The following is an 18,862-nucleotide window of genomic DNA, read 5'->3' on the forward strand; positions in this document are numbered from 1 at the left end:
AGTGGCGATTATTTAAATAGCTGCTTCATTTTCCTATGTCTAGTAAACTCATCTACATGGCTCCGACGACGGAGCCATGTAGTTTAGACATACCCTTGATGACCTTTCGAGGTCCCTTCCAGTCCTAGTATTCTATGATTCTATCATTTTAGTCATGATGCCAATGGATGCATGATTAAGCTTGAATACAGCAGTAAGACTGTCACTATCAGGAAGATATAGAGAAATTTAGAAAGTCTTTAAGAAGAAAGGCAATGTGGAGACTTGGAACAAAGAGAGAGAGCAAGCTTATGAGAGTGGAAAGAAAAAAGGAGTAGAGAAAGGAGTCAAAGGCTACGTCTAGACTGCATCTCTCTGTCGACAGAGGGATGCAAATCGAGCACGTCGAAATTGCTAATGAAGCCAGGATTTAAATATCCCATGCCTCATTGGCATAAACATGGCCACCGCTCTTTTTGAAACAGTTTTTTTGAAAAAAATGGCAGTCTAGACACTGATCTGTTGAAAATAAAGCCTTTTTTTGACAGATCCTATATTCCTCAAAAAATGAGGTTTACAGGATCTGTCAAAAAAGGCTTTATTTTTGACAGATCTGCATCTAGACTGCTGGGGTTTTTTTTTGAAAAAACACCATTTCAAAAAAAAGCAGTGGCCATGTTTATGCTAATGAGGCACGGGATATTTAAATCCCGGCTTCATTAGCAATTTTGACATGCCTAAGCTACATTTCTCTGTCGGCAACATCCTTACAGTCTAGACACACGCAAAGAGTATACGATCTTCAAGCTTTTGGGAAGCACAGACATAAAAGGGAGAGAAAGATATTGAATGTTCTGAAAGAAAAAAAATGAGGCAACGTTCAGAAAGAGATTAAGAGAGATGAGGCTTTGGGAGATGGAGAACTGAGGGGACAAATCATTGTTCCCGCTGAGATGTAGTCAGTGCAACAAAATGGCAGGTAGGAGAAGGGAAAATAAATGCCGTTCTTAGCCACATTTGCACCACCTGGTATTCTGTGATAGAAATGTAGCCGTGTTAGTCTGGGGTAGTTGAAGCAAAATGCAGGACAATGTAGCACTTTAAAGACTAACAAGATGGTTTATTAGATGATGAGCTTTCGTGGGCCAGACCCACTTCCTCAGATCAAATAGTGGAAGAAAGTAGTCACAACCATATATACCAAAGGATACAATTAAAAAAATGAACAAATATGAAAAGGACAAATCACATTGCAGAACAGAAAGGGGATGCGGGGGGGTGGGAAGGGGGAGGAAGGAAGGTAAGTGTCTGTGAATTGATGATATTAGAGGTAGGGAGAGTGGGATGTTTGTGAGTTTATGGTATACCTTTAATATCAGCAATTCACAGACACTTACCTTCCTTCCTCCCCCTTCCCCCCCCCCCCCCCCCCCCCACATGCCCCTTCTGTTCTGCAATGTGATTTGTCCTTTTCATATTTGTTCATTTTTTTAATTGTATCCTTTGGTATATATAGTTGTGACTACTTTCTTCCACTATTTGATCTGAGGAAGTGGGTCTGGCCCACGAAAGCTCATCATCTAATAAACCATCTTGTTAGTCTTTAAAGTGCTACATTGTCCTGCATTTTGCTTCTGGTATTCTGGGCCAAGTTCCCAGTGTAAATTAGAGAAGTATCAGAACTGCTCTAACTTATGGGTCTGTCCATAGGTTTGGGGGCTCTGTAGAGTTCTTAGGGGTAGGTACACTGATCCTCTCCTGGCCCTGTGTCCAAAATGTCTTGATGCTAGAATCTGCAAAGGGAGCCAGCATTCCATCAGCTTTATGGCAGCCAGGCAGCCTCCTTGTGCCAGGGGACGGTGGTAGTGAGGGAATTGCTCTGGTGTTAAGGCAGTTTTGTGCTACAATGGAAAATCAGACACAATTGGTCAGATACAGCGCATGTTCAAGTGAAAGCCAGGCTACAGAGTGAAGAAACAATACTAGTGTTTATTTTGCAGGTTTGTAACACCCCATAACTTTATATTTCATGAATCACAAGCATATAATTAATTCTTAATGATCTCAAGTTTAGGCTCATATTCATTCCTCATCAAAATGCTCTGTTTCAAAGCTTCCCCATATTGTGAGTCAATGTCACTTGTGTCCCCAGGTAGCATCCTTAAAGAGTATACACTGTACCTCCATAAACTGGGACTCTCTGGCCTAGCAACATCCTGCTGGATCACGGATGTTCCTGTAGCAAAGAGCCCTTTGGCAGAGGAGGCTGGTAGTGAGGCCAGGAGCCCCACGGCAGGGGGGGGGAGGGCTGGCAGCCTGGGGAATGCCATGGCACTCTTGGAAGCCCTGCGGCAGGGGGCTCCAGCCATGGCCAGTAGCAAAGCTGGCTGGAGGAAGGGCGCTGGCAGGGGCTGGAAATGGAGCCAGCTGCGGGGGGAGGGGGGGGACACTGGCAGGGGACCTCCTGATCCTATACATTCCCTCAAATGTTAGGGTTAGGTCCTGAGGGTGCCAGGCCATGGATGTTCAACCTATAGTTGATATTTATTTTCTCTTCTCTCTCCTTTTACACTAGTCACTTGTCCTCTGACAATGACAGCTCTGTAGGGCTCGTTATGTTTGAAGAGTACCTAACCCATGTAGGACAATGTAGCACTTTAAAGACTAACAAGATGGTTTATTAGATGATGAGCTTTCGTGGGCCAGACCCACTTCCTCAGATCCAATAGTGGAAGAAAATAGTCACAACCAAAGTGCTACATTGTCCTGCATTTTGCTTCAGCTACCCCAGACTAACACGGCTACATTTCTATCACTAACCCATGTAGGCACTACTGTAATACAAAGAATGAAACAACAAGGCAGTCATTCATTATCTGAGGAAGCCCTAGGGAAAGAATCTTTGAATTATACAAACTGTGTGATCTTTAAACTACACATATACTTTCCTACCCCAGGGTATGGGAGAAAAAACACGTTCTCCACATTTTCTTTGTCTGAATTATGTAAACTTCTTCATATAGTAAGCTGGAGATGCTATGAACTCTTCCATTCATTGTGGGTAAGACTGTTCAAGTTCTGCTATGAAGGAAAAACATCTAGTTTATGAGGTCTGTCCCAGCTTTCCAGAAATGCAGTTGTTTTTTCTTAGCACTGATCTTGACAGAGAAAGTGACTGCAAGAAAATACTCTGGGTATGTCTACACTACAAAGTTAATTCGAACTAACAGCCGTTAGTTCGAATTAACTTTCATAGGCACTACACATACAAACCGCTAGCTTGAACTTAATTCGAACTAGCAAAGCGCTTAATTCGAACTAGGTAAACCTCATTCTACGAGGACTAACGCCTAGTTCGAATTAACTAGTTCGAATTAAGGGCTGTGTAGCCACTTAATTCGAACTAGTGGGAGGCTAGCCCTTCCCAGCTTGCCCTGGTGGCCATTCTGGGCCAAACCAGGGAAACTCTTCTGCCCCCCTCCCGGCCCCAGAGCCCTTAAAGGGGCACGGTCTGGCTATGGTGCTTGTGCCAGGTGCAAGCCTGCCAGCACCTAGCCAGCAGACCCTGCACCTGGCACGGCATGAGCCAGCCACCCACTGCCACCCAGCCCTCTGCCTCTTCCCGGGACCAGGCTGGCAGCTCCCAGGTGCCTGTCCGGGGTCGCAAGAGGCGGGCGCCCGCCTGGTCTAGTGCAGAGATCGTGGAACTCATCCATGTTTGGGGGGATGCCTCCAATGTCCACGACCTCCGCACTAGGCACAGGAAAGTGGCCGTCTAGGGCAGGATAGCTGCCAGCCTGGCCACCAAAGGCCACATGCAAACCCAGGAGCAGGTTTGCATGAAAATCAAGGTGGTCCAGTGAGACCCCTGACCCTGAGCCCTGAGCTTAGAACATAAGAACATAAGAATAGCCGTACTGGGTCAGACCAAAGGTCCATCTAGCCCAGTAGCCTGTCTGCCGACAGCAGCCAACACCAGCTACCCTGGAGGGGATGGACCGAAGACAATGACAGAGCGATTTGTCTCATGGTATCCATCTCCAGCCTTCCACAAACAGAGGCCAGGGACACCGTTCCTACCCCCTGGCTAATAGCACTCCATGGACCCAACCTACATGACTTTATCTAGCTTCTCTTTAAACTCTAGTCTTCACAGCCTCCTGTGGCAAGGAGTTCCACAGGTTTACTATTTGCTTTGTGAAGAAGAACTTTCTTTTATTAGTTTGAAGCCTGCTACCCATTAATTTCATTTGGTGTCCTCTAGTCCTTATATTATGGGAACTACTGAAGAACTTTTCTTTATTCACCCTCTCCACACCACTCATGATTTTATATACCTCTATTTATCCCCCCTCAGTCTTCTCTTTTCTAAGCTGAAAAGTCCCAGATTCTTTAGCCTCTCTTCATATGGGAGATGTTCCAAACCCCTAATCATTTTAGTTGCCCTTTTCTGAACCCTTTCCAAGGCCAAAACATCTTTTTTGAGGTGAGGAGACCACATCTGTACACAGTACTGAAGATATGGCATACCATAGTTTTATACTTCCCCTCCTCCTTCTTCCCCTGGCTGCCCCCTTCCAGCTCCCTCCTACCAGGTTACCCCCTCCCCTCTCCCACCCTCTCTCTTCCCCTCTCCCACCTCCTTTTCCCAGTCTCCCCAGAGGTTAATCCCTCCCCCCCCAGTTTTGTCAAATAAAGAGAGTTTCTATTTTTGAACACACGTGTCCTTTATTTTTTACATCAGGAAGGGGGGCTAGGGAGGGGTAAGTGGAAGGAGGTGAGGGAGGAATGGGGCACAAGCCCCTGATCGGGAGGACTGCGGTGGCTCTGCGGGCTCCTCGGAATGGAAGCTCTCCTTCAGGGCCTCCTGGATCCTGACAGCCCCCCGATTGGCCCCCCCGGATGGCAGCCTGCAGCAAGTGCAGCCAGGCTGATGGCCGAGTGCTGTGATCTGCCGAGTGTGGGCACTCAAGGCACTCCAAGTCAGGACTGCTTTTCTGTCCCTCATTGAGGTAGACAAGCAATTGGGGAACCCTGAGAACTGTCTATCCGGGATGGGGGTCGGGCCCCTTTAAGAACAGCCCTCAGCTAGCCTGAGGCAGCAGATCCACACTCTAAGTCCTGGTTCCGGCCAGCCTTAACTTGGGTTCAAGGTCCACTCAATGTGGACATGCTAGCTTGAATTAGCAAAACGCTAATTTGAATTAGTTTTTAGGTCTAGATGCACTAATTCAAATTAGCTTAGTTCAAATTAACTAATTCGAATTAAGTTAGTACGAATTAGTGTTGTAGTGTAGACACACCCTCTGAGCTTATAAGTGACCTGCAATGGAGACAAAATTGTGTTTGTGTCCATTTTTATAGCTCTATGGCATATCAACAGAGGCTAACATTTCCTCAACCTCCTAAACTCTCAATTATCCTGCTCAAAATCACAAAGGTTTTTTTGTTGATATTTTTTCATTGTGATTTTGGATCTCATATACCTTGCCTTTTTGGGGGAGTGGACTCCATGAACAAATGGAGAACTTTCAAGACCCATTTCTGTCATAGAATTTACAGCAAATTGGAACTTAATGGTGAACTTTGTCAGATGCAGCTATTCTGTGTTGTTATATGTGTGTGTATATAATTAATTAAAGTAAAAACCACATATTTCTGTTGTATATGTATTGTATCTATATCCATGGACTGGAGAGTCTAGGGCCAAGACAACCCTGATTACTGAATAAGATTTGAGGAGAATCAGGCAATTCCCTATAAAAAATGGAAGGTAGTTGCAGTAAAGGGGAATCCCAATTCACGCTGATATACTCAAGAGGGAGGAAAGAAAAGGGTTCCTAAAGGATCATTACACCAGAGAGTTTGAAAATAAAGTCTAATGAGCAAGAAGATCTATCCTAGGAAGTAAGAAACCATGACTAAGTTTGAGACTGGATATAAGAGCTGGGATGGAAGAAGACCTGGGAGTGAAAGAAAATACCAAGAGCTAAGTATAGACTTTTACTTTGTGTTGTTTGAATGGACTTTACTTGGAGACACTGGGTTCTTGTAAACTGGTGCCAGTATTAAATCAGCACCAGAAAAAGAAAGAATTTGTGAGTTCTTAAATGACCCTGAAAAAAGTGAAAACAGACAAAGAGCTTGAGAAGGTATACTTTGCCAGAAGGGGTTGCTCAGTAAATATCAGTCTTTTTAATAATATCCCTCTTCTCATCTTTCCTACAGATTCTGTGGCAACACACCTTCTTCACTTCTTAAGGCTCAGCATTTTCCCCTGTGGTAGTGGGCAGAGGGGAGAGAAGGGTGCATGGAATAAGTCAGTCTCATTCTGGATAGCTTTTATTCCTCACTCAAGTTTTATTTTTCAATATTTTACAAATAAACAAATTCATAATACCTCTCTGGAATGTTGCTATGTTATGTTGGCTAAAGGGCTTGGTTGCTTCTCCTACGGAAGGAGAGCAGTCTTCTACTCATGAGAAACCGTTTTTTCCCTGCTGCAGCTTGTCTCAGAATCATAGAATCATAGGGTTGGAAGAGACCTCAGGAGGCCATCTAGTCCAGCCCCTGCTTAAAGCAGGACCAACCCCAACTAAATCATTCCAGCCAGAACTTTGTCAACTCCCTCACCATAAAAACACAAAGATGGAGATTCCACTACTTTCCTAGGAAACCCATTCCAGTGCTTCAGCCCCACCTAGTGAAATAGTTTTCCTAATATCCAACTTAGCTCTTTTCCATTGCAACTTGAGACCATTGCTCCTTGTTCTGTCATGTGTCACCACTGAGAATGGCTTGGCTCCATTTTCTTTGGAAGCTCCCTTCAGTTGTAGTTGAAGGCTGCTATAAACTTCCCTCCCCCATTCTTCTCTTCTGAAGACTAAATAGCCCAGTTCCCTCAGCCTCTGCTCATACGTCATGTGCCTCTTCTGGTTTCCTGTCTCCCTCACCAGAACAGGTCACAGGCAACCTGTTCAACCTTAACTGGACTCACATGATCCTGGCTGAACTGAGATAATCCCTTTTCAGTTCATGGGAGGAAAAGGACCTTTACCATTCTGAGGCTGACATATCTGCATTCTAACACTCCCTAACAACTGTTCAGTCTGACAATTCCTAGAAAGGGACCATTCTAATAATCTACAAAACATAGGCCACATAATTTCATTCAGTAATTAAAGCATCATATCCAATAATTTATGGTTCTCTATTTGACATCTGTGATATTACTGAAATTACAGAGCAAGCAGTAAATAAAAGGAATACAAAGCCCAAACTAAGTTCCCTACCCTTCCTTCATGGCACTTTTACAACATTTTGCAATGTCAGTTTTCCAATGAGATGACAAATAAAGATGCTGATTAAGTGCAGGTATCTAACCCTTTCATCAAGAGCAGTCCAAGTTTATTCTGGTGTAATTACTATAGTAAAAAAGAAAATGTGTAAAATGAACACATTTATTTAAATGAATAGTACAGTATACCAAAGAATTAGCTATCCAAGTTCTGAGATGAGCTGGGGTTTTGAGACTAATGACACTCAGACTCTTGATCTAATTCTAGCCTGATTCAACCACCTACTCCAAAAACAGAACTAAGAGGACATAAGGCATTCCTGGGACTCCCTGATAAAACAGTTTACCGAACCTATAACTGGCCTTAGTTTAGCTGAATGCTTATATTAAAAGACAACAGGGAATTCATTTTCCATCCAGCTCTGAAGGAAAAAATAAATGGTTACACTGTAATAGGGCAACGTATACACTGAGAATAATCACTGAAGATTGTCAAATACTTACAGGTATTTTAACAGTGGGAGGTTCTTAAAGGCATCTGGATCTATGTAATGTAGATTTCTAGCATTGCGAATTTCTCTGTTAAAAAAAAGTTCAAATTAGGATATTAGCGAAAAACCAAAATATTGATGTTCACATTTGAAATTTAAAGTAAAAATCATTCAGAACTTGAAGCCTAGTGCAAAGAGATGCCTCAATCATCAGGAATCAATCAAAACTTTCAGTTGGTGTAAAAACTTTATCAGATAAACTCAACAAACGTTAAACTCTATAACAAAATACAAAAGTAATCATTCCATTGAGATCACTTGCAAAAGATGAGAGTTTCCATGAATGTATAGAGAGCAGCACACAGCAACAGAGGGTAATTATGTGGCCCCCAATGGTTCCACTGAAGAATTTTTTTTCATGATTGTGCACAAAATGTGCACATATCAAGAGCAAAATGCACATGTGCAGTCACTCTAATAAAAAATGTAGGAAACAATTCTGATCAAGTCTGGGGTGGGACAAAAGTTTACTAACGTCACTTTACTCTTTAACATCTACTATTTAAAATGAAGCAGTTTTGTAAACTCTGCACAAGCAACTTTTAACTAACATTATGTAGTTGAGCTGCATAAGGTGTGCATTCAAGAGAATGCTATCAAAGATAGCTCTCGTGGTAGATAGTGAAGTTCCCATGAGAAATTCCTTATAAGAAACAGGCACAGAATCTCCAGTTCTGATAAATTAGATCATTGTCAGGAGAAGTATACTGCAGCTCTTATTTTACTAGGAAAGAAATCTTGTATTTTTAAAATCTGAAAATAGGAGCTATTTGCATAGAAAAAAATGGAAGGTGCATGTTTTTAAAGAAACTTAACATATTGCACACAAAATAATTATATTTTGTTTGCAAAAATCAAACAATTAGGTCTTTGTAAAAGCCAGCTTTATGACTGCTTGTGCAACTCTAATTCTGTTCCCTTTTGCGTATCCGTTTAGTGCACCAAATTAGGCAGGGAAGGACACACAAGGCATAGGAAAATGTTGTAATTAAACTGTCACAATGTGTATGCATGAAGGGCCAGAAACTATTATAAATCTGGCATTTCCTGATTCATGATTGACTTTGTGACCTAAATAATAATGTCCTTTCAAGTTTGTTTCTGCATGTTAATACCTTAGACTGCTCTCTTTAAAGACCCCCCCCCCCAAAAAAAAAAAAACTTAGTAGAAAATATTACTAGAGTTCAAGGTCAGAAGGGACTACTTAATCAACTATGACCTAGGATCACCTCCTAAAAGAAACTGAAGATGCTGGGGAATGAACCCAGGACCTCATACATATGAGAACAGAGTCCCTGTCTCATTATGTATAATTGTAACACTCCCACACACACAAATAATGTATAATCAAGTAGGACTTAAATCATTAATCTTCAGTCCTACAGTACAGCTTGCTACCCCTTGAACAACAGAAATAACTATCTTACGATAGCAACAGGAAAAAGACTATTACCCCTTTATGGAGAGGGACCATTGTATTCAGGTGCTGGTTAAGGGGAAGCTCAGTCTGGCCCAACTTTCTCCCTTCTATCCCAGCAGCTGGGGAGTTTCATTCCCATATGAATGGGGGAGGGATGCTCAGTGGTTTGAGCATTGGCCTACTAAACCTAGAATTGTGAGTTCAATCCTTGAGGGGGCCATTTAGGGATCTGGGGCAAATCTGTCAGGGATGGTACTTGGTCCTGCTGTGAATGCAGGGGACTAGACTTGGTGACCTTTCAAAGTCCCTTCCAGCTCTAGGAGATAGATGTATATGATGACTCAAAAGAGATTGTATGGGGCACAAGATAATAAAGTCATGTACCCCAGGTGAGAAGGATGTTCTCCTCTACCCTGCTACCGTCTGCTTTGGTGGTAGCATAGGCCCAGCCTTAAAATCTTCAAGTTTAATTATTACTTTGGTGTGTTGCTCAATTTTCCTAAGGAATGGAAGCGAGAAGGGAAACTGTTTTTTTGAAATCAGTTTATATTTCAACACAAACTGAACCAGCCCTCAGCCTCTGGACTCCTCCTCCCCCAACATTGGGGAGCCTGTCCTGGCACTCCAACTCCTGCTGCCCCCCACCCGACTGATTTTTCTGTGTGTCAGCAGCCTCTGACCCAAAAAAGGTTCACCACCCCTGGTCTAGACCTTCTAGAAACTAAGCTGACATATCAGAACAGCCAAATTATGATTACACAGATCTGCTGAGGGATTTTAACAGTTAGGGTATGTCTAGACTACATCCCTATGGTGACAGAGGGATGCAAATTAGACATACCGACATTGCAAATGAAGCAGGGATTTAAATCTCCCGCACTTCATTTGAATAAAAATGGCCACCACGTTTTGCAGAGTCAGCAGTTTGTTGGCAAAAAGTGGCTGTCAAGATGGGGATCGGGCGACAAAGGATACTAAGGGATCGGCTGACAAAGGCATTTTTTGTCGCCTGATCCCCGTCTTGACAGACATTTTTTGCAGACAAACTGCTGACTCGGCAAAACGTGGCAGCCATTTTTATTCAAATGAAGCGCAGGAGATGTAAATCCCTACTTCATTTGCAATGTTGGTATGTCTAATTTACATCCCTCTGGTAACAGAGAGATGTAGTCTAGACATACACTTAGATATGCCAAGCTGAAGAGAGCTCTCAGCTGCCCATGAAGGACGCTACTAATTCTCTCTCAATCGAATGTTTACATGGGATGTAAAGGGAGAACTGGTTAAAAAGTTATGGATTTTCAAAGAAAGAGTATCAGACAGCTGATGAATCTAAATAGAAGTGAATCCTGCATGTCAGGCCTAATGTTCTATCCTGATTTGAGGTCTGCATTCTGTTTGTATAGCGTGGATTGGATGAAGGCAGACAAGAGGTCTGCATCTAGGAGATATCTCTAATTTATACCATGAACAGTATACATGAGTGTATATTGGAACTGGTACATTATATAAAGGTAGAAGATAGAATAGATGAGTTTTCTGCTTCACAGTGGAATCGTTGGTAGGGAAAATCTGATGTATCTGGGCTGCACATGGAGAAAATACATTTTAGTCTCTTGACTATAGTGAGTGGTGGGGATGACAGAGGCTATACTCGTATCTGTAGAGAGGGTCGCAGGCAAAATGTTGATGCTTCTGGCCAATAATGGGCCAGGTGATCTGTAAGATTTTTATAAACGAGTTGGGTCATATGTGATAGGGGCCTGTCTAGAGAGAGTTTGTACCGAATAATAAAAATGTACATGATGTAGAATTTATAGATGTAAGAGTGGTTTCTGATCTATATATTGAGGATGAGGACAAAGTAAACATTGATTTTGGAATATGTGAAGAGATGCTTTAAATGTATGTATTTTTAAAGCTATCAACTGATTTTTTTATCTAAACCTTGACTATTTATTTACACCTTATTTTTAAACTGAAACACTCTGTGATGGAAAATGAACACATTTTAATTTGATTAATTATAAGTTACCATAACTAAAATCATAATTAAAAATCAATCATCAGGTCTGTGTGGAGTCATGGGAGAGTGTTGTGGGGAGACTCCCTTCTGGTCCTCATTATCACTGTTGCTGGAAATTGACGGTGCTGAGGGACACATAGGCTGTATAAGGACCATCAGCCCTGACTCCATGGGTGCTCTGTGGCCAATAAGTTCCCTTCCTCTCCCAGTGCTTCCTGCCCACTGATCACCTTATTCTTTTCCCCTGCACTCCCACCAGTCATGATTGACTGTTTTGCAGTGCTTTGGAGGCTGGGGAAGGGGAAGGAGCAAGGACTCAGTATGCTGTGGGGAGAGGCGGAACTGGGAAGGAAGAGGTGGGGTAAAGGTGGAGCAGGAATTTGAAGGGGTAGGGTAGGAGTGGAGCCTTAGGGAAAGGGGTGGAGTGGGGGCAAAGCCAGAGGTCAACCTTTCCTACAGCACTTTTCAAAGTTGGTGCCTCTAATAAGGATGCTCCTTGCAGACAATCTGTTTGTGCCAAAAAAAGAGGTGATTAATTCACCAATGCAACAGTAATACCTTTCTGTCAGTCAGTGACAATTAAGGCATCAGTGCTGAGCAAGGCAATGGTGCCAAAGTCATGGTCGGCACCAGACGTGGCTGCATGCTCAGAGTCATATCCATTGCGGGTGAGCCAGCTACTGCACATACAGAGTGCAACTAAGCACTGCTACAGAAAATCTCCATTCAACAGCACTGGGATGCACCGTCACATAAAGTGGAGCACCTATAGGAACAGCACTAGAAGAAGAAGCAGGAAATACCACATAGTGAACTTTGTTTACAAAAAGACAAGGAGACATCACTGAAAAAGAAAATAAAGTGAGGCAATGCAAACAAAAGAAAACAAGGAATAAAAATAGATAAGTCCATGCAATGGATGTACAGAAGGAAAATGCTATGAAACACAGAGAAGGTGAGGGTAGAGTATGGAGGAGAAAGAAGCAGAAGAACAGGTACAGTAGTAGTTAAACATTTAGCACCTTATAGAAGAGGATGAGAATGTAAACATATTGAAAGAGTCTTGTTATTCCATTCATTTTTCAAGGAAATACACTTATTTTCCCAATGTACTTACATATGAGTGACTTTGCTTAAACTATAGAAGGAATGGTTCTCCAGCCTTTGTAACGTAGCATCTATGGAGATGTAGCTAAACATCAGGGAAACAGAAAAAAACAAGTCAAACAAAAAGACAGATTGTAAGCAAAGACTAATGCTCATTGTGCTTGTTTTATTGTTCCTCCCCATTCCCTTCAGCTCTCTGTTTGTTTTAAGGGAATGTCGTAAATCATTGTACAATATCAAGCACAAATCCCTTATTCTGATTAGATCCCAAATTCATACAACATAGTTAAATCACAAAGACATGAAGAATACATCAGGGAATCAATTGGAGTTCACTTTGTTGAGATGTCATAATCAGTAGTGCTGACCAGCACCTGGTGACTAAGGGGTTAACTCTGTAACTAGCAAGGCAGTGGGGTGGTCAGCCAATAACAAATTCAGGTAGGTATTTCAAATTGGGAAAGAGGGGTTTTCTCTCTCTGCTTTTTGTTTGAAATTCAGAGCAGTTTCTTCCAAGTACTGAAGGAGATGGGAGACACTTCTCTCTCCAAGAACAGACTTCTTACAAGGTGTAAGTAGGGAAAAGTTTAGCTAGTCCATCAGGATTTATTGTTTTTGTTTGTTTGTTTGTTTGGGGATGTGGAAATAATGTCTGAGCTTGTTAAGTGTTTTTTTTCTTTTTTGTAACTAAGTTTTTAGCCCAGCGACTTTCCCTGAGTATCTATATGAATTGGTGGCTCTTTCCATCTAGCCACTTTATTATGCTTGCAACTGTAGTTTTGTTCTGAAAATAAAAGATTTTTTTTTTCTAATTAACCGGGATTGAGTGATTGTTGTATGCTTAGGACTCAGTGCCTAGTTACAAGGACAGAGTTCATTGCTGTCTGTGAATTCCCTCTGTTTTTCCCAACTCCAAGCAAAACGGAAGTTGAGGCAGGGGGAGAGTTTTACCTTAGGGAGGAGATTTCCCAAGTGATCTCTTCCCTGGTTTTCTTGGAATTATTTGGGTGGTGGCAGCAGATTCCCCCAAATCTGGGTATTAGGATTTTAGGGGGAAGTTTTTGTTCCAGAGCCTGTCGAGGCAAGGTTTTGGAGTGCTCTTGTGGGCCCCCACTTCTGCATTTATCATGCCAGAATGGGGAACAGCTTTGACAAGGATGCATAAGCCCCAATTCAGGTTCTTTTCTCCCAAATCCATTTGGCAATGAAGAAATTCTCTTGGGAGACCTAGCTCTTACAGAGAGTAAACATTTTTTGCTGGTCTGGGAACAATAGAGATTAAGGAAACAAAGATAGCCTGTGAGCTGTCACTGCCACAAATGCTCTTAAATTCACTGGGGCATGGACTACACTGGGAGTTTAGACAGAATTTAGCCGTATTAGGTCAATTTTCTAAAGAATCCACAACACCAAGCCCATTCTGTCAACCTTAAGGGCTGTTAAAGTTGATTTCAGTACTTCTGTCTTTCTCAGAGAGTAATGGTAAATTTGACCTTGCATGGTCAACTTTAGGGTAGTGCAGATGCAATGCTGTGATAATTAATGTTCTTGACCTCTGCGAGGTGTCCCACAGAGCCAAGATGTGAATGCTCTGGCCAGGATTTTCAACTCTGCTACTCTCCAGGTACACAGGAAAAGCCCCAGGAAAATTGAATTTCATTTCCCATTTGGCCAACATGGTGAGCAGACCTGAAAGGAAGCAACACATCTAACCAGCACTGCTGACCATGAATGCCCAGGGTCACAAGTGAGCTCCAGCATGCAGTGTGCAGGAGATCCTAGACCTGACTTCTGTGTGGACAGAGGAATCCATTCAGGCAGAACTACTATGGTGATCTGTCCATGGGGCCATCACAACCAGTATTTTATCAGCATATCTCAGACAAATAAGCTATATTGTGAAACCCCACATTTGCCTTCCTTCCACTCCCAGCCCCACACCTATTCCTCTTGTTTCACATGATACCTGCCTCCCTTCCTCTCCCAGAACTCACCTTGCCTGCTCTTCATCATCTCTTTCCTCTTCCTCGGGAGCCTGGCTCCCCATTTCCCATTTCCCCAAATCCATCTACCCTTCACTAACACTACTCTCCATGTAACCTCCTCCTAAAAAGCTTCAGCAGAACCCATTTCCCTGTGGAATTGATTTGGGTTTATTTAAAATGTGGTGTACTGAGATTTTTTCTGTCTTTTTTTTTTTTCAGTGTAGTGGGTAGATGGCAGGAGTTTCTCTGAAACTCCCTCTGCATGACAAACTAGGAATCCTTCCCTTGTCCTTCCATAGAGAGAGAACAGGAGAGAACAGCAGTGGTACTCTAGTGATCACAAAGTGGTGTCAGAACTATTCACATTTCTCCAGCAGGGGGAGGGCCATTGCAATGACCATGCAGAGCAAGTTAGAGGCTGGACAGCCAGAATTTCAGCTGAGCTCTTTTTGAGCACTAGAAGATACAGTAATCTCATAGACAACTTTGTCATCTGCTAGAAGTGCCTTTTCCTGCCCCATTGTCATGCTTTTTACTCCTTTGTCTCCTGCTATCTCTCAGTCACTTATTCCTCAGTTTTTGCTTCTCCTTTCTGTGAGGGTTCCCTCCCTCCTGTATGAGATTGTCATATGTATAAAATATGCATAAATTGAAGATTCTTTGGACAAAATGCTTCATGTAACCTATCAATTTTAATGTCACTGTCTTCTGGATTTGTATATCTTATTTTGGTGTACGTATCATTCTTGTATGTAAAGTTAGAAGCATGGGGTATGGAATGGTATATGTTTTTAAATATGCAAATGAAAGCCATGAAGGGTGTTTCCAATGCTTGGACACCTTAATGACTGGGTGATGGACTTAATGACTTTAGAACAGCCTTTTTGTCTTGTAAGTCTATGAAGTGGTTATTCTTAGGAAGACATATGACCACCTCAACTAGTAGGGTCTGACCAAGTAATTTTCCATGTACCTTGGGAGTGAGAACAAGTTCCCACCCAAAGTGGAATGTATAAAACAATGGGAAGCTATCCATCCTTTTGTCTTTAGTTGGCATGACACACCCAAGGGAATAGCCAAGGATCCTAGAGAGAGAAAAAGATCTTTGCTGGATTGAAAGTTTAGCCGAAATAAAAACTGTTTTAAGGTAAGTCTGCAATAAGCTTTAGTGTGTTAGAACTAACTATACATTTTCTTTTATTTTAAATTTCTAATTTACTTTCCTTTATCCATTTTCATTTGCAACCATTTAAATTCTACTGTTGGTACTTAATAAAATTACTTGTATTTACTATCAAGCCTAGTGTAAATAATTGTTACCTGGGGGAGCAACCAGTGTGCACATCCTCCTTTCATTACTAAAGTGGGATTACCTGAATGTGCTTTCAACATGCGAAATACTCACACAGTGAAAGACACATTTATTTGGTGTTCTGATCCCATTTGGAGGTTGGTTTCCTGGATTCTGTGTCTGCATTGGTTTTTTGGGGGGTGGGAGGTAATTTCAGCTCTGTGCCTTGGCTGGTGAAGTCTAAGAGATCTGTCCCAGCAGGACAGGGTGGTGAGAAGCCCCAAAGTAGAACAAGAAGGTGAGTGTCAGTGGCATTGTCAGCACTCTGGGAAGCAGTGATTGCACTCTGTCATGCTCTCCTCCCCCCTTTTCTTGGAACCTCTTTCATTTTCACCCTTCCTGCTGCTGCTGCCTCCACTCCCTGCCTTTTCACCCTTTTGCTGTTGCTTCCTCCCACTCTTTGATGTACCCAACATCAGTTTACCTCCTCCTCCTGCTGCTAACACCTCTGGCCACTGCCTCCTCTCCTCATGACTACCCTCCTTCCTGATCGTCTTCAGGAAGACTGCTGTTGCTTGGGAGCTCAATTGGGATCTGATGAGAAAGTGTTTGTCCAGCTGCTATGGCAAGTGCTGGATCTGGCTAGCAAGAAGGTATTTCTCTGAGTAATATGGCCCCACAGTCTCAGGAGAAGAGGCAAGAAGAGTCATTCACCAGAGAGTTTCAGGGCAGGTGTGAGGGGTTATAACAAATCAGCTACCCAGCTGCCAAGGGAGTTGGGGCTGGTGCCTATGAGTATTGAGGAGAAAGGGCTGCCTCAGCTCAGTGCAGATGGAGTTAGGCAACAACTCAAACCACCCCATTAGAAAGTGTGTGGTCAAGAAAACTCCACCAAGCCCTGTGGCATGCCCATCCATACAGGCTTTTAGCTTGGGCCTCCAGCCTGGGGGCAGCTCTCCTGCATGCTAAGGGGTGCTGAGGAGGCAAATGCAAAGCACTGCTTCCCTCAAGTATTCAGGGATTTTCTCCTTGGCCTGGATGCTTGGTCAACATGCCACATCTCCACCTGCACCTCCAATCTGTGCCCCACCCTGTAGCACAATCCCAGAGCCAGCACCTTGCACACTCTCCTACTCCTCAATACTCTGTTCAAGCCTGCCACCAAATTTCCTCCCAGAGCTTGCACCTCTTACCTCTTCCCACACCGAAATCCCTCAATCCTGTCCCAGAGCCCAATTCCCAGTCCCAGGCCATCGAAAGTGAGTGAGGGTGGAGGAAAGCAAATGATGGAGAGAGGGGAGAATGGAGCGAGGTCTCAGGGAAGGGGTGTAGCCTTAGGGAAAAGACAGGGCAGATCCCGGGTTGCAGAAATTTAAAAAATGATCTTGGACATAAAAAGATTGGAGACTACTATCTTAAAGTATAGCCTTTGTAACTTGATATGAGAGAAAGTTACATACAAGAAGAATTTTTTGAGGGAAGGGAAAGAAGTGGTTCTTTTTAGTGTTTTATTAAAGTATAAAAACTTAAATACTTACATCCTGGAGATGTTGGGGAGATTAGAAAATGCTTCACTTGGAATTGTTCTCAGATGAGTCTCCATAAACCTCCTACAAAAACAAATGTCTGTAAGTTAATGTCCTTCAAGGAGAAGTGAAATGTATCAAAGCCTTGTATCACTCCAACTCTACCTACTACTCTGCTCTCATTTCTTTGTATTCTCAGTCTCATAATGTTTGCTTCTGCATCATGACTCCCTTTGCACTGTTCTCTGTTCTATTTGATATATATACACTTCCATTCTAAAACAGGACCTTTGTCTTTTACACTATGTCAGGAACATAATAACTGACTGAATGACAAAAATATGGAAAGCCTGCCACTGAAACTAAAGCCTGACACTGAAAATGTTATTACATTGTGTGACAGACCCAAACCAGCAGGCTGCTGCACTCTAAGGGTACGTCTAGACTACATGGCTCCGTCAACGGAGCCATGTAGATTTGTTTGTTCAGCAAAGGGAAATGAAGCCACGATTTAAATAATCGCAGCTTCATTTAAATTTAAAAGGCTTCCCCGCTCTGCCGATCAGCTGTTTGTCGGCAGATAGGGGCAATCTGGATGCTCCCCTGTCGACATGAAAGCCCTTTATCGACCTCCCCGGTAAACCTCATCCCACGAGGCGTAACGGGGAGGTCGATAAAGGGCTTTCAGGTCGGCGCAGGAGCTTCCAGACTAGCGCGCTGAGCCGACAAACAGCTGATCAGCTGTTTGTCGGCTCAGCACGGCAGCCATTTAAATTTAAATGAAGCCGCGATTATTTAAATCACAGCTTCATTTCCTTCTGCTGATCAGCCTAATCTACATGGCTCCATTGATGGAGCCATGTAGTGTAGACACACCCTAATAGAGGGTATGTGTACAGGGCACTGGGTAAATAGCTTTCTCTTCCCCAAATAAGCTCCTAAAGACTGCTTTCATGAAATGAAGGCAAGCAGACACCTTGGGCTAGTTAATGACTTGCGTGAAGGAGCAAGCTAATTAAACACCCAATTAAAGCCAGTGGGGCTGCTTTAAAAGGTTTACCCCCAGGTGAGGAGGATGGGAAGACAAAGAATGATGGACCAGAAGGAGGAAGTGCGGTACAGAAGGACTGTGTGTAGATGAGCTGAGGACTGACTGGTTAGCAGGTACCAGAGGGAAAGCACTTGGAGGGGATCATTTGGGAAATTGGCCCAGGAAAAAAGCTGCCAAACTGGAAGCAAAACAATCCTGTCTGTTGTCGCTGCCTTAGGGACTTTGCGCTGGAACCTGGAGTAGTGGGTGGGCCTAGATTCCCCCTAAACCTCCCCCATGCCAACACAGAGACTGCCCCAAGAAGGAAGACCAGGACTATAGAGAAGTTTTCAGCCCGAAACCATGAACTAGCCTGTTATGAGGGTGGCTCAGTAAGCTGTGGTATTTGCCTCTTGTAAAGAGAAAGAGGCTGTGTGGAGGGCCACAGAGAGCCTCCAAGGCTAATACTATCGGCCAGTAGGCCCACAAGGCATGGCCAGAGCTTTGCCACAATTGCAAAATATGAAACCAAGTCTAACACCATAATAGTCATAATGCATATTGCATAATGCACTCCAATCCATTACTAATTTCCTCTCTTATGACTGTATTGGCCCTGCAATGCCATATGAGACATCAATTTGTGATT

General features: G+C 43.0%; 1 protein-coding gene across 1 annotated transcript in view; it reads right to left on the minus strand.

Moving 5' to 3' along the window:
* Window positions 1-18,862, minus strand: part of TSHR (thyroid stimulating hormone receptor) — a 129,285-nt gene that overhangs the window by 45,866 nt on the left and 64,557 nt on the right. Inside the window, exons 3-5 of the mRNA XM_006115977.4 lie at window positions 17,196-17,267; window positions 12,392-12,466; window positions 7,781-7,855 (exon numbers count right to left, since the gene is read on the minus strand). Coding sequence (XP_006116039.2) covers window positions 7,781-7,855; window positions 12,392-12,466; window positions 17,196-17,267 — 222 coding nt within the window. The remainder of the gene's footprint in view (window positions 1-7,780; window positions 7,856-12,391; window positions 12,467-17,195; window positions 17,268-18,862) is intronic.

Source organism: Pelodiscus sinensis, chromosome 4 (genome assembly GCF_049634645.1).
Source record: "Pelodiscus sinensis isolate JC-2024 chromosome 4, ASM4963464v1, whole genome shotgun sequence".
In the NCBI taxonomy this organism is placed as follows: Eukaryota; Metazoa; Chordata; order Testudines; family Trionychidae; genus Pelodiscus; species Pelodiscus sinensis.